This window comes from Eleginops maclovinus, chromosome 1, assembly GCF_036324505.1.
Source record: "Eleginops maclovinus isolate JMC-PN-2008 ecotype Puerto Natales chromosome 1, JC_Emac_rtc_rv5, whole genome shotgun sequence".
Lineage (NCBI taxonomy): Eukaryota > Metazoa > Chordata > Actinopteri > Perciformes > Eleginopidae > Eleginops > Eleginops maclovinus.
The window spans coordinates 27,386,926-27,413,439 of NC_086349.1; the positions used below are offsets into that span (position 1 = coordinate 27,386,926).

At 42.3% G+C, this 26,514-nt stretch overlaps 3 protein-coding genes and 1 long non-coding RNA gene across 9 annotated transcripts; 2 read left to right on the forward strand and 2 right to left on the reverse strand.

Annotated features, from left to right (window-relative positions):
* Positions 1-3,718: 3,718 nt before the first annotated feature.
* On the reverse strand, positions 3,719-12,237 carry bin2a (bridging integrator 2a). Of its 4 annotated transcripts, none has more exons than XM_063904051.1 (14): positions 11,963-12,237; positions 9,060-9,161; positions 8,898-8,978; positions 8,264-8,318; positions 7,506-7,600; positions 7,225-7,320; positions 6,993-7,100; positions 6,499-6,584; positions 6,343-6,418; positions 6,155-6,237; positions 5,297-5,624; positions 4,774-5,067; positions 4,319-4,381; positions 3,719-4,175 (listed from the first exon to the last, which is right to left on the reverse strand). In XM_063904051.1, the coding sequence occupies exons 2-13, from the start codon at positions 9,135-9,137 to the stop codon at positions 4,328-4,330; spliced, it is 1,434 nt and encodes a 477-aa protein (XP_063760121.1). In that variant the 5' UTR covers positions 9,138-9,161; positions 11,963-12,237; the 3' UTR covers positions 3,719-4,175; positions 4,319-4,327. The 4 variants fall into 4 exon arrangements, with proteins under 4 accessions (XP_063760121.1, XP_063760373.1, XP_063760291.1 ...); XM_063904303.1 differs by having other exon boundaries at positions 4,774-5,055; positions 11,963-12,234; XM_063904221.1 differs by having other exon boundaries at positions 4,780-5,067; positions 11,963-12,222.
* si:ch211-210c8.6 (uncharacterized) lies at positions 10,250-14,683 on the forward strand. The gene is made up of 5 exons (XM_063904659.1): positions 10,250-10,493; positions 12,155-12,260; positions 13,154-13,260; positions 13,421-13,593; positions 14,335-14,683. Exons 1-5 carry the CDS (start codon positions 10,334-10,336, stop codon positions 14,608-14,610), a joined length of 822 nt encoding a protein of 273 aa, XP_063760729.1. The 5' UTR covers positions 10,250-10,333; the 3' UTR covers positions 14,611-14,683.
* An 860-nt stretch (positions 14,684-15,543) lies between these two features.
* On the reverse strand, positions 15,544-25,196 carry racgap1 (Rac GTPase activating protein 1). 2 transcript variants are annotated; one of them, XR_010167630.1, is made up of 18 exons: positions 25,058-25,196; positions 24,029-24,134; positions 23,713-23,915; positions 22,250-22,392; positions 21,482-21,551; positions 21,342-21,395; positions 21,174-21,251; positions 20,323-20,440; positions 19,757-19,899; positions 19,504-19,668; positions 19,325-19,420; positions 18,810-19,008; positions 17,997-18,102; positions 17,650-17,782; positions 17,274-17,400; positions 17,025-17,124; positions 16,197-16,744; positions 15,544-15,907 (listed from the first exon to the last, which is right to left on the reverse strand). XR_010167630.1 is itself a non-coding variant. In XM_063903532.1 (17 exons), exons 2-17 carry the CDS (start codon positions 24,114-24,116, stop codon positions 16,687-16,689), a joined length of 1,881 nt encoding a protein of 626 aa, XP_063759602.1. In that variant the 5' UTR covers positions 24,117-24,134; positions 25,058-25,196; the 3' UTR covers positions 15,544-16,686. The 2 variants fall into 2 exon arrangements, 1 of the variants encoding a protein (XP_063759602.1); XM_063903532.1 differs by having other exon boundaries at positions 15,544-16,744.
* On the forward strand, positions 17,318-24,920 carry LOC134879205 (uncharacterized). Of its 2 annotated transcripts, XR_010167815.1 has the most exons (5): positions 17,318-18,125; positions 18,816-18,996; positions 21,363-21,545; positions 22,267-22,521; positions 23,632-24,920. It is a non-coding gene; the product is annotated as an uncharacterized LOC134879205 (long non-coding RNA). The 2 variants fall into 2 exon arrangements; XR_010167810.1 differs by lacking the exon at positions 23,632-24,920 and having other exon boundaries at positions 22,267-23,133.
* Positions 25,197-26,514: the final 1,318 nt, after the last annotated feature.

Sequence of the window (26,514 nt, forward strand, 5' to 3'; positions counted from 1 at the left end):
ATACTAAACCAGTGTCTGTCCTGATCCCAGAGGAGCACGTTGTTTTAATAAGAGGACAGCATAGAAGAAGTACACATTTAAAAGCAGGTAAAACAGCTTCATAACACGCCTTGTTGGGGAGGAATAGAAAAACCGTTGCATATACCGGAGGAAGCTGATAAATAATGTTGACTGTTGCAGAGAGTTTAAGACCCACCACCCGATCCATGAAGACCCTCTCCTTCCGTCTCATCTTTGGTTTACTGTGCTTTACTTCCTGCTGTCGATGAAGAGTCTGCCGTCTCTCCCAACACAGAATCAGTCCCATTTCCTATCCTGCTCGTCTTCAGATGAAGTACTCCTTCTTCTCTCCGGCCGCCTGCTTGTTGTTGAACTCGTCCTCGGGGTCTTCGCCCGGCGCCGGCTCCCCGGTCGTCCGGTACGCCCCCTTATTGTGGCACAGGTACCGGTAGAGCAGGAAGCCCAGCACCGCTACCGTCAGCAGGATGAGGACTATCACCACTGTGGAAACGCGGCAGAAATATGACATTTAAATGATGTTTTAAAGAGGATTTTATGAGGAAAAGTTGAGGATGAAGGGGTTAAAGTCACCTGCTATCACTGCGGAGTCTGTGCCGCTGGGGGCTGCTGTTGTGAAAACTGAGGAGGGATACAATCCACATTAAAACCATTAATTATCCTTTATTTTATCAAAAGATAAAATACAAATAATGGTATCTAAACATTAGGGGAGGAAAAAGAATGAATACAAATGTGCAATAAATATAAACTATTTAGACAGTTTTTGTAACATTTGAAATAAGAGACTAAATAATCCTCCTAAACGTGGATATTTTAAGACCTGAATTACAGTATGTTATCTCAATGGTGTTCTATTCTATTCTAATACTACTTTAAAGGTATTTAACTGCCTGTTGATCAAAGGTCACAGCATCGTGCACCGGAGGAGTGCATCGTGCACCAGAGGAGTGCATCGTGCACCAAGAGAGGAAGTAAAGTTTGCAGCAGGAGGGTCGGGGGGGGGGTTTATATTTACCCTGAGGGATGATGTGCTGTGCTGACGTTAGAGCCTTCATGTCTGAAGCGGCGGCTGGAAACAGGAAGCAGGAAGGAGATAAAACAGAACAAAAAAACAGTTTCATTATCAAGCTCTCAGCAAGTCAACAGATCTGACGCCACGTGATCACACGCATGACCAAAAACACGCAGCACTCACCCTCTGTCGGGCTGGAGGTCACGGCTGTGGAGAGGGTCGACGCCATCGTCTCTGAAACTGGAAGAAGGTTAGATATGTGACAGAGCTGCAGGCTGGGAATAATACACAGTAAACTGATTACTGAAGTCTCCAACAAACCTCTTAATTATTTCAGAATCTGTGTGAGGCAACGGCTTAATACTGAACAAGCACAGAGGGCTTTGAATTTGGATAAAAAAATAGCATTTTACACAAACAGCTGATTATGAGGAGAGCTGCTACTGTGAAGAGATATAAATAATAAACATCACAAAAACAAATAAATTATAATAAACAAGTAAAAAAATAAATCAATACAAACATTACGGCAGAGAGTATTGCACCTGATTCACGGTTTCTTTAAAACATATCTACAAAAACACGTGTGTGGTAGTCGTGCAAAACCAGGAAGACATGCATGTAAACACTTAATTAAAATAGGGACTCACCATTCATGGTTAGTGCTGGATAATTACACCTGAAGCAAACAAACAAAACTGCTTATTGTCAGCATCTATAAGAGTCCATAATAAAGAGGGTTAAAACTCTGAACTGGTTGTTCAAATGAACAATAATATTAATATTGTTAAATATATTTTATTGCAGTTTTTATTATTCTTATGTTCGGAAACATTTTCATTGAATATCGAAAATATATTTCATTATATACTTTATTTTTTCATCAAAAAAAGAAAAATAAAGAGTTATTATCAGCACTATCGTTAAAAGATTAGATCAATTAAACTTAAACATTTGATTCTATTTTTCTTTCTTTAATAAAAATGGTGACTTTATAAACTAAATGTGATTTTAAGAGTTGAAACTGTTAAAAGGAAATACATATGGTAGTTATATCAGCACTGATGGTTAAAAGATCAGACAAAATAAACAGTAATATTAATATTTTTGAATAAATAAAACTCTTATGTTCATTCAAATATTTTATTCCGTTTTTTAATTTATATTTTAATTTAATTACAGTTGAGCAACTATGAAGTATTAGTAATTCTGAATATATAAATAGGTTTTTCTTTAAAAAGCAAACTGTGACTTTATAAAACAGTGTCATGTTATTATCAGGCCTGGTGGATTACATAGTGTGTAACAATAACTGGATTTGTCTAACTTTTCAAAGTGTGACTCAGAGTTTAAGTGACCTGGAAAGGAACGTCAACACCTTCCCCTCCATTGTTTCCGACACACTCCCTCCTCTCTTTGTCCCACCGTAACATTTCTAACAGGAAAACTTCACTTTTCCTCTGTTTTCACTCACTTTAACTCTAAATCCTCACTAAATAATTAAAAACACAACATTTAAAGTTCATTTCCAGGGTTTCCTCCTCATTAGTCAACACAATCAGACATCGCTGCTCTCAGCTGTTGCTCTTCTTACCTGAAGCGTCACAAAACAAACAGCTGCTCCGGATCCGGCTCTTCCCTCCTCACGGTGGCGAAAACAAGCGCCCCCCTGCTGACTGTAGTTCTGATGTAAAGTGTGTGTGAGAGTGTGTGTGAGGGTAAATCAGAAATAAAGTAAAGATGATCTACTTCTCCTCTCAGAAACTCTCGTGAGTCTTGCAGCAGCAGGGTACGCTCTCCATTTCCGCCCCTCCCTTTTCTCCACCCTTCCTCCCTCCCTCCCTCCCGCTCGCTCTACGACAAAGATCGTCTATTAGCAAGATGTATCCCTCCGCAGGTAAAGTGGAGTAGAGTAAAGAAGTAGAACTAATTACCTAAAAACCTTGTTTCTATGTTTCTTTCCGAACCAAATCAGTTAATTAATTTATGAATATTGTCATACTTGTGTTTTTTTTTTTAAATTGTTTTGAAAATGTTTACTTTAATGTTTTACACACTTGCTCTGCCTCTTATTCTTATTTTTTTCAAATTTTATTTATTTCTAATTGCAAAAAGATTGTCCGATTTTCTTTTCTTGTATATTTTATTCCACATCTTTACTTTGACTTCTTATGTTTGCATAACTCGTTTTATTCTATTTTATTGTATTATTTAATTCCACACTTTCACTTATTTTGTTTGTCTAAATACTTTCATTTTATTTCTATTATTAACATATTAATCATTTGCCTATCCATTTTTTAATTCATGGTTTGAACCTAACATGATCATAAATCACATGATACAAAAACGTACAATTGGTTGAGGAGTAATGTAGGTAAACCCAAATTAGTTGTTTTATCCAACCAATTGTCCTCGAACATTAAAGATATTCAACTATTCTAACCCAGAAACCTTCATTATAAAAGTTTGAGAAGCTGCAACCAGTGGATATTTGATCACTTCAAATTTCAACCATCTGTTTAAAACTATTCACAGTTGCAGATTAATCCTTTAGGCTCAACTGGACTACAGAAAACAAACAGTATGGAAATGTGAGCAGAGTGAGAGCTCTCTCCTCGTGTCTCTATCTTTGAACCCCAGAGGAACAGGAGCAGCTGCTACACTTTCATTAAATAAATCAAATTAAGACAGGAAGCTTTATTGTGCACACCTTGCATAATCATTCCATACATTTATAGATGCATATTTAACACATTTAACGTGGAAACATCATAATTCAGAATAACATCAGGGGTTCTCTTCTGCTCGCCTCTCTAACAGATTCAGGTTTTGTGAAAAATGAAATACATAATTGAAATAGCTTGCAGTACAGTACAGGTGGTGAGAATGTCTTCTAACAGTTTAAATCTATGTTTGCAGAACATTACACAGAATATAATCTGTCCTGCAGAGAAGACCCTTCCTTCTGAGAGGTTATTATTATGGCTTTTACACAAATACGAAGTGACCCGTACCGTGTGTGATTTGAATAAAAGATAAATAAGAAAACCAGTCCGCCTCTCCTCGGACTGCGGGTGGTTCAGAGCGGCTGTCGCACATTTCTCTGTCTGCAGCTGCTCCCTTCACTCTCACCTCCAACCTGCACACACACGAACACACACACACGCACGCACGCACACACACACACGCACACACACACACACACACACACACACACGAGAAACTCAGCACAGTAGAAGAGATAAGGAAATAATGATGTCAGATATTTAAAAACCTACAGACCTAAAGTCTTTAAACGTCTGTGCTCTTTGAGTCCGCAGACGTTGGTTTCTCTGCAGGAGCCTCCTGTACGGGAACACACAGAAAGTCATGTTTAACATAACTTTAAAACAGTGTACGAGTTAAAGTTCTGCACTCAAGATCTTTCTTTAAAACATATTTATGTGTTTTTATTTTCACTTATTTATATCTCTTTCTTATTTGAACTGTTAATGTCTTGTGTTTATATAAATATCTTGAATTTAATTGTATTTGTTTTATTTTATTAGCCTATCACGTAGAATGTGTTGAAGCGCCAGCCACTAGGAGTGTGAGTGTTCCATAGTGATGTCACGATGTCTCTGGAGGGAACGCAGGGAGTCCAGCCCCTGCAGACCGTTAACATGCACTAACACAATCTCTCCACCTCTGAGACACTGACAGGAAATATTGCCTCACTTATTTAAAGTATTTCTCACCCTCACCTTGTTCTTGACCTCCTGGTCGACAGCGAGGACCGCAGCTCCGTCTCCGTTCGGCAGCCCGTTCTCTCTGGGACCTCCTCCTCCTCTCTCCTCCTCCCCCTCTTCCTCCTGGATGTGCAGCGTCTCCTCGACGGCACTGAGCTGCAGCTCCAGACTCTCAGAGTCACAGGAGGGGTTTCCCTCAGAGCTGCTGTCCTTCTCCCCCTCTTTCTCCCCCTTTTTCTCCCCCTCTTTCTCCCCATTTTTCTCCTCCTCTTTCTCCTCCTCTTTCTCCTCCTCTTTCACCTCCTTTTCAGAATCAGAATAAAATCATAAAAAACATATTTGAAAGGTTAATTATCATCATCATCATCATCATCATCATCATTATATTTGTTATTATTATTTGTATATTATACAGGTGTTGTTGTTGTTGTTGTTGTTGTTGTTGTTGTTGTTGTTGCACATGTCAGGTGTCAGGATGATTCCTTTATAATTTGGGACTTTTAAAAAAGTGAAAATGAAAGTGAGGAATCACCTGAGGCTCTGCAGGAGGCTCCTCTGGCTTCACCTCCTCCTGGTGGATCTCCTCTGCAGCTGCAGCCGCCCCCTCTCTAGGAGGACTGAGGGTCTCGCTGAGGGAGTCGCTGTGGTTGGATACAGCGTCGAGGTCATCCTCCAGGGGGGAGTGGGGGGAGATGGGAAGGGAGGCGCTGCTTTCCCGGGACAGGGTGCCGTGGCGGGGTTTGTCCGGAGACCTGAAGCTGAAGCGGGAGGGTTTGGGGCTGTAGCCCTTATGGAACTCGGAGAAGCTGGACTTCCAGGCTTTAGGGGACATCAGGGTCCGCCTCTTCAGGGACCCGTACCTGAGATCCAGAGACGACAGAGAGAAAGGTGTTCCATGACTCGGTCTTTAACCGGGCACCACAGAGAGGGTCCTGACCCCCTACAGGTGCCCCATAGAGAGGGTCCTGACCCCCTACAGGTGCACCACAGAGAGGGTCCTGACCCCCTACAGGTGCACCACAGAGAGGGTCCTGACCCCCTACAGGTGCCCCATAGAGAGGATCCTGACCCCCTACAGGTGCACCACAGAGAGAGTCCTGACCCCCTATAGCTGCATCACAGAGAGAGTCCTGACCCCCTACAGGTGCACCACAGAGAGGGTCCTGACCCCCTATAGGTGCATCACAGAGAGGGTCCTGAACCCCTACAGGTGCACCATAGAGAGGGTCCTGACCCCCTACAGGTGCACCATAGAGAGGGTCCTGACCCCCTACAGGTGCACCATAGAGAGGGTCCTGACCCCCTACAGGTGCCCCACAGAGAGGGTCCTGACCCCCTACAGGTGCCCCACAGAGTCATGAGAATTGTGTATAATTCTGTGAGCAATGACCTCTGCAGACCCTTCACTGCGAACACTTTCTCCGGGTGCTGAGCCTGCAGCTCCTTTATCACGCTCTGCAGATCCAGGTTCAGCTGCAAGAGAACAACACGGGTTAACAAACAAACAAACAAACAAACAAACAAACAACAATAAAATGTGCTATAGAGATAAACACTGAAGCCCTAGAGGAAACGTACCACGCTCATCTCCTTGTAGAAGGTGTTTCTTAGATGTGAGACAGCAGAGAAGACCGACACGAAGCATCCGACACGGCTGCAGGAACACAGATACAAACATCATCCAGTGTCATTTATTCACACGCTCTCCTCTGCTGAGAGAACCCTGAGTCAGACCTGTCGTAGATCACAGGCAGCTCGTCCTTCAACTCGGAGTTGATGCTCTCATAAACACTCCTGGCTGCATGCATCTCCTCTTCGGCCTGCAGGGAACACGTGGAATAGGTCATTATAAATACACCTTGCACTCAGTACCAGAAACTATGGCTCCTCTCCTCAAAATATAAACCTCTCTTCTCATAAATGCACGCAGCTTTAATGTGAATATCTCTTGCAGAGCACCAATACAAACTCAGATGCATGTAAGTGAGTTCCTCTTTTCCACTTTTCATGAAGCGTTTTGTATGATTATGGTGCGCGTCGTATAAAGAGGGTTGCCCTGCTCTTCTGTGAATCTGTGGTATGAACTGTATGTTGCATCAGCGGGGGACACAATGCACCATCATCTCTAAAACTCTGGAGTCTTGTTGCTGATTCCTGAGCTTCAGGTCTTCAGATGTGTGTGCAGATTTGTGTTTGTGTGAGCAGGTATGGTATGAGTGTGTCCTCACCTTGCTGATCTTGACGTCGTCCCTCTTCTTGCTGCTCTGCAGAGCCTCCAGGTGGTGCAGGGTGGAGTCGTAGTCCACCAGCTTCCTGCCTCGCTTCGCCACCTTCTCCTGCAGAGGGAAGGACACACAAGCTCCAGATATAGTGTGTGTGTGTGTGTGTGTGTGTGTGTGTGTGTGTGTGTGTGTGTGTGTGTGTGTGTGTGTGTGTGTGTGTGTGTTGTGCTCCCCTCACCCTGATATCGGGGAACTGTCCCACGTAGGACTCCATGGTGCGGACGGCCTGGTCCAGCAGCTTCACCTCGAAGTCGTTCCACAGCAGGTCCTCTCCCTGAACACACAGGGTAAACAGTGGTCAGATGCGTTATAGATTATAGATGAGATATAACAGATGAAATACATTGATATAAATTAAATAAATGATACAAATGTGCAAGTATTATAAGAACTTATATGAATCTATTCTAATTAAATGAGAGACTCCTGCAGCGTTGGTTGAGTTTTCCTCCCACTGACCTCCACGATGCCTCCCAGGTCCTCCTCTCCGGCCCAGTCCGCCTCGTACGAGTCGAACAGAGACTGAGAGAGACGCCGCGAGGCTTCACGCATGTCTGCAAACAAACATATTCTGTATCTGAGTACTTCTACTTTACTCTGTATGTTAGTGTGGCAGCGGGGTGTGGTTAGGGCGCCGGCTGCTGGAGTGGTAGGAGTGGCTCAGCCGGAGGCCAGACAGCTGATCGGGATCAGGTAATTAAAGTCATGGTCGTAACCTGGTTCTGTCGCAGTAGACTGGTTCCTGAGGGAGAACTGTCTCCACCTCCCACGCCAGACGAGAGCGACTAGCCAGCAAGAACGTCGTTAACGGGCTGTTCGGACATAAATATATTTCGTCTCAAAGTCCCAGTGGTCCTTCCATCATTGGGAGCCCAGGTGTGAGCCCGGACGCTCAGTTAGATATAAAAGGTTGTTGTTTTTTAATATGCTAAATAAATGTTTTCATTGGAATAAAAGAAACAAACAGAAAATATTAAAGAACTCTTTGTGAAATAAGCACAGACACACAGCTGAAGCCTCTACAGGACACCCATCAGGAGACAGGAAAAGGGTGGAAGAAAAATACAGTGGAATATAAAACATGTAAAAACAATCCTTAGATTAAATTAAGACAAGATAAAGATACATAAGTACATTATAATAGAATGAAATGTCTAAAGAATATATTAAAACGAGGAACAACAAACAATATCAATCAATATTGAACTGATATCAACCTCTGACGGCGTTGATGTAGTTCCTCAGGTCTTTGTAGATCCGGTTCCCGTCGGTCTGCAGACACAGGTTTACTCTCCTCAGATTCATCATGTCTGACTCTCACAGAGGAGTCAATCAATCACGTTTTTACAAAATCATTTTATATTTTAATGATCTGTATTTTATTATTTTTCTGAGTCTTTTTTTACATTTATTTCTTTTGATATTTTTATCTTCTATTTAATAGTATGTGATTTGCCTTCTGTGTGATTTGCCTTCTGTGTGATTTGCCTTCTGTGTGATTTGCCTTCTATGTGATTTGCCTTCTGTGTGATTTGCCTTCTGTGTGATTTGCCTTCTATGTGATTTGCCTTCTATGTGATTTGCCTTCTATGTGATTTGCCTTCTATGTGATTTGCCTTCTATGTGATTTGCCTTCTGTGTGATTTGCCTTCTATGTGACTTGCTTACATATTTTAAAAACAATCATCTATATTTTCTTTCTTTCTGCTTCTTGATTTTTATTTCTGATATATTTTTATATTATTTCTGAGTATTCGATTATTTATGTTTTTCCATACGACGGTTTCATGATATGAAAATCTGTAATAAGGGTGGTTGTGTTTCTCAGGGAGGGACGGATCATTTTCTGACCTGTTGATCGTTGAACTGCAGCAGTGAATACTCAAACTGCTCGTCTCTGCTCTCCGTCGTCTTCCCGAGCCTCTGCAGAACCTGAAGCAGAAAACCCACCAACGTTAAGTTCATAAGCAGAACGTTGAAAGTGATTTTAGTCTCCTGCAGATTATTCTCTACCTTCTCTTTGCCTCGGCTCAGACGACGCTGGAACTTCTTAGCGAATTCTCCAGAGCTGCCTTTTGGATTCTCTGCCATCTTTCAATCCTGATTAAGTTTAATCTGAAGAGGAGGAAGAAGAATTAAACAAGATGAAATAAACGTCTACACGCATAGACACACTACACACATACATAAACCACAACAGAACACGTTGGAGCGTAAAAAAGATCAACACAACGGAGGATTTAAAACAAAAGCACCATGTCAGGAGAGCATAGTGAAAGGAACAGATCTTACATTTAGTTTGCTCTTTATTGCTTCAATCAGCACAAACTATAGATGTGCTTATTTATAAAATCCCAACAACATTAAAGTGATGAAGACGTGCAGCTATGGTTATTATATTATCAATATCATTTGGCAAAATACAAAAATTAAATAAAAAGTAAATACCTTTTTTAAATAATAAAAAGTAAATAAATAATAAAAAGTACATAAATAATAAAAAGTTAATAAATAATAAAAAGTAAATAATAATAAAAAGTAAATAAATAATAAAAAGTAAATAAATAATAAAAAGTAAATAAATAATAAAAAGTAAATAAATAATAAAAAGTAAATAAATAATAAAGTTAATAAATAATAAATAAGTAAATAATAATAAAAAGTAAATAAATAATAAAAAGTAAATAAATAATAAAGTTAATAAATAATAAATAAGTAAATAATAATAAAAAGTAAATAAATAATAAAAAGTAAATAAATAATAAAAAGTAAATAATAATAAAAAGTAAATAAATAATAAAAAGTACATAAATAATAAAAAGTAAGTAAATAATAAAAAGTAAATAAATAATAAAAAGTAAATAAATAATAAAAAGTAAATAAATAATAAAAAGTAAATAATAATAATACATTTTTTTAAATCACACAAATACTACAAATTAAATCAAACAATCAAATAAATAATAAAAAGTTAACAAAATAGAAAATAAAAATATATATAAATATTAATAAATATGTGAATATTTTATTCAGATCCACTTCTTTAAATATTCATTTGATTCTTTTACCTCAGTAACTTTGTGTCTGCAGGAGTATCATTTCTTTATTTTTACTCTGAAGGATCTGCAGACTTCTGCCTCCACTGATCCTCTAATCACTACACTACCCAGAGTTCCCTGCGGCTCAGCTCCTCCCATCCTCACAATGGTAGGTGTGAACTTTAGCCAGAGAGGTAACATTCCTGCAGGAGGAGGAGGAGGAAGAACAGGAGGTGTGGTACTACTTCCATGATCTCCCCCGGTCAGATTTACTCTCTCCTGGCCGCCCTGCAGCACCTCATCATGGGCAGCGTCCTGCTGAAGTGCGCCGCCGCAGACCTCGCCATCCAGTGGGGGGGCTGGGCTGTGGCTTCGGCCCTCAAGACGGAAAAGTTCTACGACCTGGCAGGTAATCCTATTCGCTTTGGAGACCACCTGTAGCCATGTGCTGTTCACTTTGCGTTGCAACCTATCCTGCACCCTGATTGGTGCTCAGATGAATCCAATTAGGCTTTAATGAGTTCCCGGAGCTACACCTCAGCTGTGTGAGTTTTTACTTTATAACAGAGTGGGTTTTCTCCGCTGTCACCGTTATGAAACTTGTTATCTGAAGCAGCTTTGTTGTGAAACAGGCAGAGAGCTCCTCCTTCAGGGTAAGGAGCAGCGTCACATGATCCAATCAGATTACACGCTGGTGTGTGCAGGGCCGCAGAGAGGGGTTCTGGGACCTCTTAACCAAGTAGAAAGAGGCCCCCCAATGAGGAAAAACACAGCTTTGCTGCTTGGTCTCATTTTGCATTTGTGAATTAATGAATCAACTCGATAATTAATCGGATAGGCATGGGCTCAGATTGTCCATGTTTTTTACTAAATGACATATTGATTTGTTATTGGCTTTTAAATAATAATCCTCTGTATTAATATCTACCTAATCTAGGCTAAATATTTCTAGTTGAGTTAACCTTTACAGTTTAAAAATAAAATGTTCAAATCAAACATCTTAAAACATTTAGGATTTTTATTTATTTTAAATTATTATTATTTATTTATTTAATTTAATTAATTTGTGTTTTTTTATTTATTCATGACATTATTTATTATTCAGTTTTCAATTTCTATTAAAAAAAATTGACTTGAAAGAAAATCATCCAGCTGTTTGTAATCTAGACACACAAGTCCCGCCCAATCGGAACGCCCGAGGACTGTCTGTTCAGATTTAATTATAATTAATTGATGTCCTACTAGAGCTGAAGTGACTAATTGATTTATTAATTAGCTCATCAACACAGTCATTTTTCAGAGGGGTCGAAGACACTGATACAGAGCTGTAAGAACATCCCGTTAGCATTTATTAAAGTCTGTCCAGCTGAAGTTTCTAGATGATGGATTAATTTGCCGATTGTACGAAATTATTTTAAAGACTTTAAAGCATTTCAGGCCAAAATCAATCGTAGCTTCTCACTTTTAATTAGCATTATTAATTCATTAAAGCCTCCAGAGCTGAAATGACTAGTTGAATTATTAATTAGCCAATCAACAGAATTTAATTTAGGTAATTTTTCATTCTGAAATCAGTCCTGGCTTCTCGTTTGTGAGGTTTATTTTAGTTTCATGTGGTCATAAAGAGAGTTTCCCTTTGGTTTTGAGCAGCTCGCAGCGCTGGGAAGGTGTGACCCTGAGCGTCGGGAAACCTTTTACAACATTCTTTAAATCATTTATAGAGTGCAGCAGATTAATGGGTAATGGGCGTACTGACTGATATAATCTTTTAGACTGAGAGATTTTTAAAGGTAAATCACAGAAAGTTTACAAAGTATACGAGGAATATCGAAGTCTAGGTGCTTTAGGATTAAATCCAGGTAAAGAAGGGCAGCTTACCTGTCAGATTCCTTTCTAATTCCTCCGACGGTCGCTCCGTCTCGTCCGCTCTGGTTCTGCCTCCTCGGTGGTTTTTACCCTTGAACTTTGGACCCGATGTCTGCAGGATCCTGGGTAAAAGATTTATTGAACACGCCTTACTGTGCAGCCATCCTCCATGCTCTGCCTCTATCTCTCTTTTATTTCCTCCAGGATCCGGAACCTTTATACTGCTGGCCCACCTGAGCCGGCTGTGGGGAGGAGCCGCTCACCTCCGGCAGAATGTGCAGACCGGGCTAGTCACAGCGTGGGGGCTCAGGTACAACACACAGAGCATCCAGCTGAGGCTTTATCCAGAGCGACGGACCATAAAACTAAGGACCAACCTTAAATCAGACTGTAGTTCACCTGCAGTAAATCCAGCAGCTACCCTGCAGTATACAAAGCCATTCAAACTAGCTGTACCTTTACCAGCTCTGAGAACACTTTAATGATCAATCATTATAAAACATATCAGAGATATTATTCTGAAATGGACCAATCAGACAATGAGTACTTTTACTGTCACTACTTTAAGTACATTTAGAGGAGAGTACTTTCTACTTTCACTGGAGGAACATTTAGAATACTTCACTGTGACAGAGTATTCCTACACTCTGGTACTTCTACTTTACTCAAGTACAAGATCTGAGTACTTCTACTTTACTCAAGTACAAGACCTGAGTACTTCTACTTTACTCAAGAACAAGACCTGAGTACTTCTACTTTACTCAAGAACAAGACCTGAGTACTTCTACTTTACTCAAGTACAAGACCTGAGTACTTCTACTTTCAAGATCTGAGTACTTCTACTTTACTCAAGTACAAGACCTGAGTACTTCTACTTTACTCAAGAACAAGACCTGAGTACTTCTACTTTACTCAAGTACAAGACCTGAGTACTTCTACTTTACTCAAGAACAAGATCTGAGTACTTCTACTTTACTCAAGTACAAGACCTGAGTACTTCTACTTTACTCAAGTACAAGACCTGAGTACTTCTACTTTACTCAAGTACAAGACCTGAGTACTTCTACTTTATATATTTTTGTATTTCCCGACCCTGCAGAGGTCAGAGCTGGAGGTCAGAGCTGGAGGTCGGCGCCTCGGTGAATGAATGTGGAAGTTTTTGCTGTTAATGAATAATTCTCCGGGTAATGTCGTGCTCTGCAGACTCGGGACATTCCTCTTCATGCGGATCTTGAAGGACGGCCACGACCGCAGGTTCAACAACGTCAGAGACAGCCCGGGGACGTTCTTCGTGTACTGGACCATCCAAGGTGCAAACACACACCTTCCTGCTGCGGTCCTTGAACGCATCATCCTTAACTAACGGAGGCATTCGTCTCTGTCTGGTTTCTGTCTCTCGGCATGGATTTATTCTGCTGAGTTGAATTCATTTAGTCCCCGTTGAAGATGAGTAATCCTGTTTCCTCTCAGCGCTGTGGGTGTTTGTGACGCTGCTGCCCACCCTGATGCTGAACAGCGAGAAGAGGGACGTTCCTCTGGGGCCGAGGGACTACATCGGGTGGGCCGTCTGGGGCCTCGGCTTCGCCACCGAAGCTATCGCCGACCAGCAGAAGTGGATCTTCAAGAGGGAGCCGGGGAACGCTGTAAGTCTTAGAGATGGTTGCTCCAGAAAAACACAGCTTCTACCTTTACCTGTGGAGACATTCATCAGTGTAGAGCGGCACAGTGAGGATCCAAGTATTTCTGGAGAGAAATAGAAAGGCGTAAAATAAATTGGATTAGATTTCATTAAGTTTCATGTTTGCATCGAGTACATTTTACACAGTTATTAGTTAAAATATCTAAAGGTAAGCGAAGTACAACAATGCATCACACACGTCTTAGCTGAATACTCGATTCTGATTGGTCCAGTTTGAAATTTTAGAGGTTATTAATACTCGATAACACGCCGCTGCTGAGCCAAATAATGACCGTTGCTGGGGAGGATCACGAGAGAGAAAGAAGGACAGGAAGTCAACCCCTGTGTAATAACTGAGCCCTTATGTAATAGGTCAGCTGTAGGAGGATTTGTGGAAAGAGATTTTGCCCTTGAGTTTTTAAAGTAGATTCTTGGCACCAAAGCTGAATGTCATCAAGTTTCTTTACATTGAAGAGAAGACGAGGCAGTTCAAAGTGCTTTACAGAGACGAAGGACATTAAGAAACAGCAGAAACACATTAAAGTAAAAGCTGAGGGAATAAAATAAGTTAGTGTAGAATAACACGGGTTCAAAATACGAGTGAAGGTTAGTCTAATGTGAGATATGAATATTTGACTTGATCTAACGGACCTGCAGGATTCTGAGGTCTGTTCCACGGAGTCTAACTCTGGTCACTGTCTCTCAGGGGAAGTTCATCCAGAGCGGACTCTGGGCGTACAGCCGGCACCCCAACTACTTCGGGGAGATCCTGCAGTGGGGGGGTCTGTGGCTGACGGCCTCCTCGGTGATGGCGGGCCCTCAGCTGCTGAGCGCCGCCTCGCCGCTCTTCGTCTGGTTCCTGCTGCGCCACGTCAGCGGCATCCCCATCCTGGAGAAACAGGCACTGAAGAAGTGGGGGTCCGACCCCGCCTTCCAGGACTACGTCAGGAACACCCCCCTGCTCTGGCCCAGGTGCTTCTGAGCTGCTGGATTTACACTGACGATAAACACCTGCTCCTCTTCTGTCGTTCTGTTGAATAAATTCCTTTATGTCACGTTTCTTTTCTGGGAGATCTGCCGTACAGTAAACTGATGAGTACTTTAATATCAAATGAGCCTTTTGAACGACGCTCACCGTGTGATCATGTGCGACGTTATGCTGGTTTGAGTTCAAGCATTTTAATATCCATTATGCATATTCCAAACCCGACGGGCGGACACACTCTGTGCAAGACGTTAAACAGATAAAACAATAATGTATAGAGCACGAGTAAACACGTACTCTAAATATATAAACCTCAGCATTCATTACAGATCTGAACATGGTGAGGTCGGCGAAGGCTCGGTCCCCCCCCCCAGGCTCGGAGCAGAGGCTGTTGATGGAGCCGTTTCATTTTAGGGAATTTAAAGCGTTGTTAAATAACCCAATCATCTTTAATTTCCACGGAGAAAACTCAATTAAATATAATAAATACCATTTATTCTGAAAGTTGTCGCTCTGCTGCCCGGATCTTCTTAACGAGGCTTTTGGAAAATAATTAACAAAAGAAAACCAAACATTTTTAGACATTACATCGGAATTAAATTATTTAACTCAATCTCACTTTCTAGGACTTCTATAAGACGCTTTAAATTAGAAATGTAAATTTGAGGATGACACCCGCTTTATGTCACAGTGAAATGGGACCTCTGCATTTAACCCACCCTAACACTCGGAGCAGTGCCCAGGAGGTGAACTGGGACCTCTCCAAGAACCAGTCCACCGGTTCCCAGGCCAAGCCCCTACTGACTCAAACAATGCAACATAAGTGAAGGACATTTTGAGAAGAATCAAAATCAATGCAATCTTTGCGTCAAACTCAAAGGTATGCAGAAAACTCTCAAAGCATTCCACAATAAAAAGCACAGGAGACACTTTTGGTTAGAAATGTATTTTATAACTTACAGGACTTTTACAGCAAGTGTACAAAATGTTGTGCTAAATATTAAAATAATGCCACAGCAACTTAAACTGGCTACTCTTACAAAGTAATGGCCGTTAGCATAGCGTGCTAATGAGCGTCCTCCCACAGAGCTGCCTGAAGATCACTGGCAGGGCAGATATTTTGATTTAGAGCCCCGGTTCTCTGAGGTTAATGCCAATTATCAAACAGAGGAGGGCCTGAGAGCGCGTAAACAATTACAGCAACATTTACTGGAGCAAGAAGACGATCAAAACTATGGAGGCCGACGGGTGCCAACGAGCTCCAGCAGAGAATGTGCTGCAGCTTCAGGAACATCTGCAGCAGCTCTTCAACACATGCAGCATCTAGAGAACATTTAGAGGAAACATGAGCAGTTTACTGAAAGCTGCAGAAACCAAACGCTGCAAGAAGCTCCAACACAACGGAGACCAGGGGACACTAAAGAGAGACGCACACAGCTGGAGACAAGGGGACACTGGTCTCCGTTGTGTTGGAGCTTCTTGCAGCGTTTGGTTTCTGCAGCTTTTAGTAAACTGCTCATGTTTCCTCTAAATGTTCTCTAGATGCTGCATGTGTTGAAGAGCTGCTGCAGATGTTCCTGAACCTGCAGCACGTCCTCCGGATGGAAGCGTAGCTCATTAGCAGCTTTCGGCCTCCGTATAAACTCAATAGAAATACAAACACTGAATAAAAGAGAGAAGTTAACGATACTAGCCACCACACGTTTGATTACAACCTGCAACGAAATGCCTTAGGAAAAAAAATCTGTTCTTCAACTTCTGAGTGACACATGAGTTGAATCTAAAGCAGGTCCCAATCAAAGCGTGCTCATACAGTACAGATTTGCAAAAAGAGGAATATATAAAACACGTGTTAGAGGAGTCAAACGTCTCCTCAGCGGAAGCTCTAAAAGACACACGTGTGCATAAATCTATTTGGTTTATAAAAAAGCATCCTTTACAAACATGTAAAATCATCGTATATTAAACGGTTAAAAAGCAAACGAAGAGGCTTCTTTTTTTTGGAGCGCGTTATGCGTTATGCCTGGATGGAGATGGGTTATTGCAGAGTGAAAGAAGTGAATCTGCGTGGGATTACTTCAGGGATGGAGACGAAAAGAACTTTGTCGTCGACTTGCTCTTGCTCCCGAATCTGCAACACAGAGTGCATTGTGGGATTTAATGGAGTAAGCAATAAAACAGAGTCATCGGAGGAAACGAGATCTCGTACAGGAGGTTAACGAGTCAGCGTTTCCCAACGCCTTTTCTCTTTGAATCAGCAGCACCTAGGAGTCGTTAAGAAGGGACAGTTTGGAGGATTTGAGTGAGGAGATCGTCCTCTGAAGCAGGGGACAGGTTGTAGAGACAGACAGGAGCATGAAGGTGTGTGTGTGTGTGTGTGTGTGTGTGTGTGTGTGTGTGTGTGTGTTTACCTGGGAGTCAGAGAGGACTTCATGCGTTGCCCCAGTGAGCTGGAGGACGGGGTTTTACTGAGCTGGTGCTCCGGGGTGGTCAGAGGTCCCAGCATGCTCACTGCAACAAACACACACATTAAACAATTAATCAAAACACACACACACACACACACACACACACACACACAGACACACTGCAGACACACTGCAGACACACACACACACACACACACACACACACACACACACACACTGTTGATCACGTACTTCTCTCGGGGGTGGCGTAGCAGTTTGCGTTCTCGATGATCAGGTGATGCAGGTTCGGGTTTTCGTTTCCCGCTGACACAAACTGAGCCCAGTAACTAACTGGGAGAGAGAGGAGACGCTCCACCACCTGGGGGAGGGGGGGGGAGAGAGAGGAGGGAGGATTATTTCAGAGTGTTGCCTCATCCTCTTATGTTGGAGCCTTCAGTAAAACAGGGAGAATTACTACTAAATCTTCAGTAAAGTCAATATTTGTATTCCGCTTTACAGATGTTTGTCTGCCACAAAGAATTCTGGGAACTGTAGTTCAGAACCACATGTTTAAAGTTTACAACACAGGGGAGTTAAATGACTGATCTTGCTGGAGAACCCCCCCTACCTTGGGCTGTCTCTTGGTGTCCTGCAGGATGGTCATGGGGTCGGGGTTCGGGACGGCGTGACCCACGATGGTCGGACCGAAGACTCGAGCCAGATTAGTGATGTCCATCCTCGTGTCCAAGCTGTCTGCGACTCTGGAGACATTTCAAAGAGTCAAGAGTCTTAATAAAAACACAGTGTGTGTCTCTGCGGCGGCGTATAGAAGGACGTCGTGTTTATAAGCATGTGTAATCCCCGTTGCAGCGGAACAGGAATAGAATGCTGGGTTTCTGCAGAGTGACTTGAAGCATGCTTTATAAATCAGCTGCTTCAAGACGTGCGCGGCTCTGATTGGTTCATCAGTGTTACCTCTGCAGGTGCAGGACCAGGAAGGCCAGCGTGTCTCTGTTGGCCGGCGGCAGATCTCCCACCGTCTGGTACATCAGAGCGACGCTGTTATCATCGTCGGACACCTCTGAGGAGACACGGAGAAATAACGTACGTAACTCCAGCTGCTCGGCCTTAACACACCGCTGCATCCGCTACGAAAACACCCTTTCACAAATTCATTCTAGTTTTACGTCGTCCACATTTTCCCCTTTAACGTCTTGTGTTCATATATTTGATGGGCTGTTTTATTTCACATTTTATTAAAAATATCAGTATTTTATTTTTTACTTTCATTTATTATGTTTAATAAATATTGTTTCACATTTCTACTTTAACACATTGTATTCTAATTAATTAGCTCTTCTCTTTGAGTTTACATAAATGTGTTTTTCAATTATTCTGCTCATGTTTTTATAAATATATCCGATGTTCTCTTATTACACATGTTAACTGGTCTCCTCTCCTCCTGTGGTTTCCATCACTGCTCAAAACAAATTGCAAAGAAATAACTTATAAAACCTGCTTTTAGTCTGGGGTCTGGCATCCATTAAAAAGCTGGAAGTTATTCCTTTATTTAACAAGTGTTAGATTGTTTTTATGCATTTTCTGAATGACTGTGTGTCCCTGTGGAGCAACAGCATCTTCCAAAGTTAAAACCCTGCAGCGTAGAGGCTCAGAGCACAGCAGGGCATCAACCCTCATCTTTAAAGAGTTCTGTATGTGGCTTATCTTCTGGTATTTGCTGGTTTCTAGTTCACACACACACACACACACTCTGTCTCTCTCTCTCACCGGCAGCGTCCATGAAGGGCCGGTTGAGGCGGAAGGTGAGCAGCGGCTCCTTCAGGTTCCTCAGGAAGTCCTTGAGGAGGCCGGTAATGGCGTTGATGTCGTCCACCCTGCTGAGCACCGGGACCGTCTTGCTGCGCAGGAACTTCTCCTTCAGGTCCTTCACGGTGCGGTCGGCGCCGGACAGACGGTACAGACCCGCCTGGGGGGGGGGGGGGGGGGGGGGGGGGAGAGGAGGGGGTTCACTATTGTTTTATTACCTGAAGTAATCGTGCACGGGACACTGAAGCGTTATGGCTCAGTGTTGCAGATACTGCGGTGGAAACATCTGATTTCTTTCCAATTGAATGCAATACTTAAGAGGCAAAAGTACATCTTAAACTCGACAGCAACGTCAGTTTCCAGAAATCCAAATCTGAGTCTGTTGATAGATGCCATGAAAACACGAGTAAAGCCTGCAGTTCAGTCAATGAATCTAAGAATACTTTGGAAAGAAGGACCCTCAGAAGCGCACTCACCTCATGCAGACCCCTCTGCTCGATCTCACTGATGCAGTGCACGACCAGAGGAGGGATCATGGGAGACGTGTCGGGGACGTAGTCTGCGAGGACACCCTGGAACAAACCACACACCCGTCAGCACTGGGAGATCACTTCTAAGCGGGAACACATTACGCTTACTGCTCTCATACACACACCTCTCCGATCTTGACCGGTGTGGCCCCAAGGTTGGGGATGCACGGCAGGGGGCAGCGCTCCCGACACTCGAGGTGAGAGACCACCCTGCAGTCACGACACTTCAGAGAAATCTTCCCGAACTTGATCCTCTTCCCGCAGGGGACGCACGACTCCGGCTTTATGACCTGGAGACGTTCAGCAGGAGTCAGGAGGGGAACACTGGGGGTCAAACTGAATTTAAAAGGCCCTCGTCAGGTTGAAAGACTTTCTTACAGTTTTGGAGACAAACTCGTGCGCCCGGACCCCCCCGTGGCTCTGAGGGGTTCCTGGTGCCGCTCTCCTCTCCACCTCGCGGACCTCCGGCTGCTTGAAGACGTCCTCAGACCTCACAGACTCAGAGTCCCACTCCATGGCGGCTGGACGGGAGAAAACAAATGAATAAAAACAGAACGCTAACACCACCGCCGCTCTAACAGCAACAGGTACTGTCCATCCTTTCTGCTGCATATTCAGATCCTTTCAGATGAAAGGTAGATGTGTCGTCTCCCTAAATAACAGAGGAACATCTCGTCTCCATTTCAAAATAAAAGCACGGTTTTAAAGGAATTCATCCTCCATAAAAGGATAACTTCAGGCAGTGATTACACTTGAACTCTTTTACTTTAACAGCATTAAGCACAACATATCACCCCTAAAATACTTTAAAACCATGAGTCTACTAATCAAATAAGTTGGAGGGGAATAACCGAGATAATTCAAACTTAGTTGAGGATGTGGGAAGGGTCCTCTGCACCCCGAGGAAGATAAACAAACGCTGCATGATAAATATAAAGTCTCACAGGTCTTCCTGCGGCTGCGGGTCCAGTAGGGAATCGTCTCGATGGTGGAGACGGCCTCCACTGGTCCTCCATTAGCGGGGACCGTCACCGTGGTCTTCGTCACCAGAGTCTCGTTTCCCTGCAAAACAACAAAAGCTGTCAGAATAATCACAAAAAACATCGACCCGACAGGAAGTGTCCGGAGCAACTAAACATCCCCTTTCTGTTGCCAGAGCTGATTTGATTTAGGATGCCTAGTTTGGACACCCCTTGTTTAAATGAAGGGGATTTTATGCATTTTATTTAAATCAACGAATATAGGTGCATGCCTGCCTTACTGTGCATCAAGAGGGACACGAGGACAGGTTCAGCAGAACCTTCCTGCCCTCTGCAGTAACTCTACAATCACTCCCCTCTGGCTGCAGAACTCTCTGCTCCATAGCCTCTCTGCGAACTGGACTTAACATGCGCTCCTTCACACTGAACATTTACAGTATACTGATTTACAGTATTGCCTTTTTGTACATTTGTATGTTTCTCACTTTTTTTTGTTCTAATTATCTGTTTTGCTTCCTTTTGTTTTTCGCTGCTGCAACGAAAACATGTTCCAGTCTGGGATAAATAAAGTACTTCTGATTCTGATGCATATAGTTTTCCTAGTGCAGTAAACAAATGATTAATAACTAAACACCCAAAAAATAGTTTAGAATAACAAAAGATTTAGTTTGAACGTTTTGTGCGTTTTTGCAAATGATGCCATCTAAATGTGTTAACTCTTGGAGCAGGAAACATGTGGACTCAGAATCTTTATGAATGAGGGTTAGAACTATAGTGTGTAGGTTGTGTGCGTGTTATTAAAAACCAACCCCTACCCTCTCTGCATTCCTGCCCGTTGATCGGGGGCGCTTGGAGGCGACCGGAGGACCCTCGATGTGATTCCTCGAGGAGCGCTGGAATAAAAACCATCATGAGATCAACGATTCCACATGAAGCCGAACACACACGCTTAAAGAGGACAGTTTGTCGTGTCCTGGTCTCACCCGCTTCTCTCTCTTCTTCAGGCGCAGCGTCCTCACAGCGGAGGAGTCCCAGTCCTGCAACAGAGCGACAGCACAGTCAGATTTTCAAAATAAAAGCACACGATTCTCCACTGAGGGAAGTGAACAGGGGGAGCGCTCACCAGAGAGTCGTCCGTTTTGTCGTAGCTGATGTCCGACAGGATGGAGGCGGACTCATCGATCGTGGTCAGTCTGTCAGGAGCAGTTTAAGACAGTTTACTTACACTAACCTACAACAACCACACTGGGGAATTGTTTATATAGTATAGTATATATAAATGGTAATGAATTTAGAAAAAGGAAGATTTTTAGTTGGAATTTCTAAAATATACAAATATTAGTTAAGTGTAAATACAGAAAAACACTTATTTGTTAGAGTTAGAAAAGCTCCTGGAACTTGGAGCATTGCAGAAATTAAAGTGATTTAATAGTCAATGCATTTCCAATAAAACACTCAAAACTAATTCTAAGTGTTGGTTTGTGTTCAGTGACTGCTCCGGCAAAAACACTATGTGCAAGTTTATTGAAAAGGTAAAAAAGTAAAGTGGTTTTTCCTAAAGTAACATAGTTTAACATTTCTACTTCTTGCATTATCTGAAAGTGTGCAGGAATGGTGCATCCAACGAGCATGTGAATACACTTCTGTTTGCATTACAGTCTAAAGTGTCAGCTGTTCCCACAGCAGGAACACTGACCTCTGTATTAAACCACGCAGCAGCAGCCCTGATAAGGAGGTTTACGGGAGGCTGGAGCTGTAAACACACTATAAACCCGTCTGTGTGATATACTCTCTGTCTGTGTGTGTGTGTGTGTGTGTGTGTGTGTGTGTGTGTGTGTGTGTGTGTGTGTGTGTGTGTGTGTGTGTGTGTGTGTGTGTGTGTGTGTTATACCTGCGGCTGGTGTTCAGGGCGGCGGGTGGCTGGCAGTTTGTGTTGAGGAAGGCGAGGGCGGAGCGCTGCTCTGCACTCAGCTGGATGCTGTTGGAGGATCCCTCGCTGGTCAGCAGGTCCCGGATCAGCTGGATCTGACGGTCCTGGTAGAGAGGGAACACACGAATGAGAAACTGCCTGAACCAGATCAAAATACAGAGAAGACTGAAACAAAGTCAGGGGTTTTAAACACTAGAATCTTCTGAAAACCGGAAATGAACTCCTTCCCCATTGTGAGCGAACAGTAAACCCTTCGGACTATTTTACTGTCGTGTTCAAGGTTTAGAAAGCGGGGTTAGCAAATGTTTGAAATATAACTTTATGTTCCTAAAGCTTAAAGCAAAGTGTTGAATTCAGTTTGACACGAACAATAAACTAAACGTTATTAAAAGAAGTCCAGAAAGACTGACCCCCATCCTCTCACATCTCGTTGCTGAAAACAACAACATATGACTGTTGTTGTTTTCCTTTGACTGAGAGACATTTGGTAATCTCTTATTTTGAGGAAAAATCAATTAGTAGAGTTTTTAAATTCGGACATTTTAATATCAATTAAGACCGTAGATTTAGAAAATGTTCTCCATTGCTCTAACGGGTTTTTAGTAGGGATGCCCCGATACATCGCTGAGACATCGGCCGATGTTAGTGCTATTTACCACCATCGGCACATCGGTAAATACGGAGACATCCCCGATGTTTATGTTTTGCTACGTGACCGGGAGAAGTCGTGTTAGCGTCGTTGTTTTTAAATCTAACGGACCAAATTTGAAGTCAGGGCATTATTTTGAAGGATTAGAACAGTGACTGTAGGTCTGCCGTAACTTTAAAGTCATTTGGGGGGGGGGGGGGGGGGGTGCAGGGCTTCCGCCCCGTGTACCAGGTGTCTGCAGGATCGGTAAATTAAATCCATCCTTCAGTGTTCTTGGGAGGCCGTCGTATATATGTGTGACTTCGTTATACTTGCTGCTACTCCCGTTAACTTCCAGGATCTCATTATGGCTCGCTGAACCTCTCTCTCGCTCTTACACATGCACTCAGCTACCCCCCCGCCACCTCTCTTAAAGGGATAGGCTGCATTATGCTACTACTACAGTTTAAATAGTAAAACATCGGCCATATTGTTTCAATCGGTGCATCCCTAGTTTTTAGGGATCAGCTGGAAATCTGCATCTCATTCAGTGACTGTCAGAGCTGAAGATAACACAGACACTATTGATGAGTCAGGTTTAAGAGAGCATACTATTTGGATGTTTGTAGGTCAATAAATTCCAATAAGTATCCCAATTCCTGATTTAAGTTCAGATACATCCACTTAAAGTGCACCTGTGTTTCCATCCCTGCAGGTAAACTGAGACCCCCGCAGAGCCATCAGCTCCTGCAGTGACTCCTGATTGGAGGACGCTTTAATAATCCTTCCAGCCTACCAGCTTCTCGCAGTCCGCCTCGGCCCTCTGTCTGCGTCTGATCTCCACGTCCACCTGGTTGCGGGCGTGTTTCAGTTTGACCTCCAGCGCCCCCCGCTCCGTTTCAGCCTTGGTGAGAACCTCCTGGCAGGAACCCAGATCCAGCTCCGCTCGCTGCCACCGGCGCCGGCAGTCCTCAAAGTTCTGAGCCATCTGGATGAAGTCTGGGATGAGAGGAGGAGGAGGAGGACCGTTAATAATGTGGCAGGCATCTGTGCAGGAGTGTAAGGAGGCATGTGTTTCGCATTAAAGAGTAAGAGATGAAGGCAATACTCACTGGGTTCGATGTTGTCATTGAGGAGGTCAACCTGCGACCTCAGCTTATCATACAAGCTCTGCAGGTTCAGCACCGCAGTCTGCATCATGGCCTCTATCTGAAGACCCTGGAAGTGCATTTAATTGATAGGAGAACAAGTTCTGTGTTATATTGACCATGGCTGCTGGTCACTGCTTCTCAGTTAGACGTCTGGCAATAATTATTTCTGTGTCATCAAGACTGTTTCTGAGTTTGTGTCCGGTTGTTTATTTAAAGCCTCAGAGACCTGGGCGCCTATTAGTGGAAAAATGCAGTCATACTCAAGAAGATTAACATATGAACAGAGTAGAAGAGAAAGGAAACTGTTACATGAGGCTGCAAATGGATCACATTTGAATATTTAGGATGTTATTATTCACGGACCTCTTTATTCTATTTGTGTTATGCCTTTTCATCTTTGGAAAAAAAATCTGACTTTTATTTCATTGTTTTTTATGCATTATTCATATATTTTTTAAATGTATTTGGACTTTTATGATTTATTCTAAATATCCCATGTATTTGGCATTCTATCCCCGTTTCATTTTGTAGTTTAAAAGCAGCTTTTCTGAGGTACTTTACTTGAAGTACATCAGAAATGGTACAGTACTTGAGTAAATCTACTACAAGAATAAAAAAAGGTTATGGTTCTTATAGATAGCGGAAATGTAATGCATGTTTTAATTGTAGTTGGTGTTAAATGAGGACATCTGGCAAATAAGAGGAAGTGGAGATGATCTGAACACTCAATGTAAACGGAAAAAATGCATCAAAATCTCAATTAGCCTCATTAAACCACATGCTCTCTTAAATACCTACCTAACCTCGTTTGGTTCAGCTGTTTTCTTTTGTTTATATCCAAACTAATGCTCATGAAGTAACGTTACCTACAGGGAATTCCGTTCAACCGAGTTAAGCTGGGACTGTTTAGAACTGAACAACGGCGGATAAAGTAGCTGCTAACTGTTGAGTCACTAAACTAGCAAGTATTAGCAAACAAAAGTAACTTACGGTTTACAGGACAAATGTAGGACAGTATAATCCTCCCGGTGAAGTTCAACCCACAGCTTTTCCCGTTTCTTTTCTTTTTTTATCGAGCACCTGGCTGTTACTCGGTCCGCATCTTTCCACATTGAGCGCGTTGCATTTCAAATTTCGCCGCTAGCCAATCAGCGACGACCACTGTGAATATGACTACCGAGTGCGGGTTTTTCAAAATAAAAGCACACTAAGTCAGTTGACGTATCAGACGTATTTTATCAACGATAAATCATTATTTATATATTTTCATTTCATTACAATGTTATTCGTATTTCATTGCTTTTAATTATATCATATAAAAACAATTGGATTGGATTTGATTTGATTACACTTCCGGACAAAACCTTAAAAAATAAAAGCACTTCAACAGGAGTCTCTTATCTGCTTCCACAAAAAACACAAACCAACAGAAACGAGAACATCATTACATTTTAAACGTCAATTTTATTAAATGACATGTTATAGAATATCTTAAAAGCAAAGAAAACAAACAGTGAGAGTAAAAACGAATGAGTGAATAAAAACACAATCGTTATACTTCCGGTCTAAACTTTCAAAATAAAACCCAGTCTGCAACTAGTGAGTAAACGGTTATTTCTTGGAGTATCTCGGTGGAAAAATAACGACAACATGAAGTTTAGCTGACAGTGCTAGTATTCTGTGGCTGTGAAGTAATGTCCTGCACCCGTAGCACTGAAGGAGTGCAAAATGTCTGTTAGATAAACACCAACAATCAGACCCAATTAACGGGTCAAATAAGCCCGGATTTAACTCGCAAAGACTGCTACTAATTTCCTAAAACAAATGCTAGTATATTAAAAACACTGGTATTGACTAAATGGACAAAACATAACTTTAAAGCAAAAAACAACAACGAGTGAAATATGTATGGGTTGGTATGTAACTCGTGTCAGCTAATCAACTAAACTAATCAATCAACTAGTGTATGATTATTCATCAAAAAGCTCATTGTGGTAATATTTATGACATAACCAATATCGTTGCAATGTCGAAATGTAGGCGAACATATTTGGATGTTAGATTTTTTAAAGCATGTAATTAATACTTTTATGTTAAGGTCTATATTCTTTATGTATTTTATATAATAATATGTTCGCTTTATAGCCTCCTATGTTATGCACCAAGGCACCGAGGGAACAATACCTCCTGGATAAATCCTGAGGATGGTTTTGTAATGATGATATCATTTGATTTAATACACTACACAAGTGTTGTTAATTTACACAAAATAGGTGTCATGATGATTAATGTGTTAGCCAATCAATAGCCAATAAGCGCGCACACACACACACACACACACACACACACACACACACACACACACACACACACACACACACACACACACACACACACGAGAGAGAGAGAGAGAGAGAGAGAGAGAGAGAGAGAGAGAGAGAGAGAGA

Coding starts and splice junctions, on each gene's coding strand:
- racgap1 (XM_063903532.1), bottom strand. CDS start 24,116: ATGATGCAGACTGCGGTGCTGAACCTGCAGAGCTTGTATGATAAGCTG. Junction 18,103..18,809: donor GCCCTTCATGGACGCTGCCG/GTGAGAGAGAGA, acceptor GTGTCTCCTCAG/AGGTGTCCGACGATGATAAC. Junction 16,745..17,024: donor AAGTCCTCTCTGACTCCCAG/GTAAACACACAC, acceptor TCTGTGTTGCAG/ATTCGGGAGCAAGAGCAAGT.
- bin2a (XM_063904051.1), bottom strand. CDS start 9,137: ATGGCAGAGAATCCAAAAGGCAGCTCTGGAGAATTCGCTAAGAAGTTC. Junction 8,319..8,897: donor TGCAGTTCAACGATCAACAG/GTCAGAAAATGA, acceptor CTGTGTCTGCAG/ACCGACGGGAACCGGATCTA. Junction 7,321..7,505: donor ACCTGGGAGGCATCGTGGAG/GTCAGTGGGAGG, acceptor CTGTGTGTTCAG/GGAGAGGACCTGCTGTGGAA.
- si:ch211-210c8.6 (XM_063904659.1), top strand. CDS start 10,334: ATGATCTCCCCCGGTCAGATTTACTCTCTCCTGGCCGCCCTGCAGCAC. Junction 12,261..13,153: donor GTCACAGCGTGGGGGCTCAG/GTACAACACACA, acceptor CGTGCTCTGCAG/ACTCGGGACATTCCTCTTCA. Junction 13,594..14,334: donor AGAGGGAGCCGGGGAACGCT/GTAAGTCTTAGA, acceptor ACTGTCTCTCAG/GGGAAGTTCATCCAGAGCGG.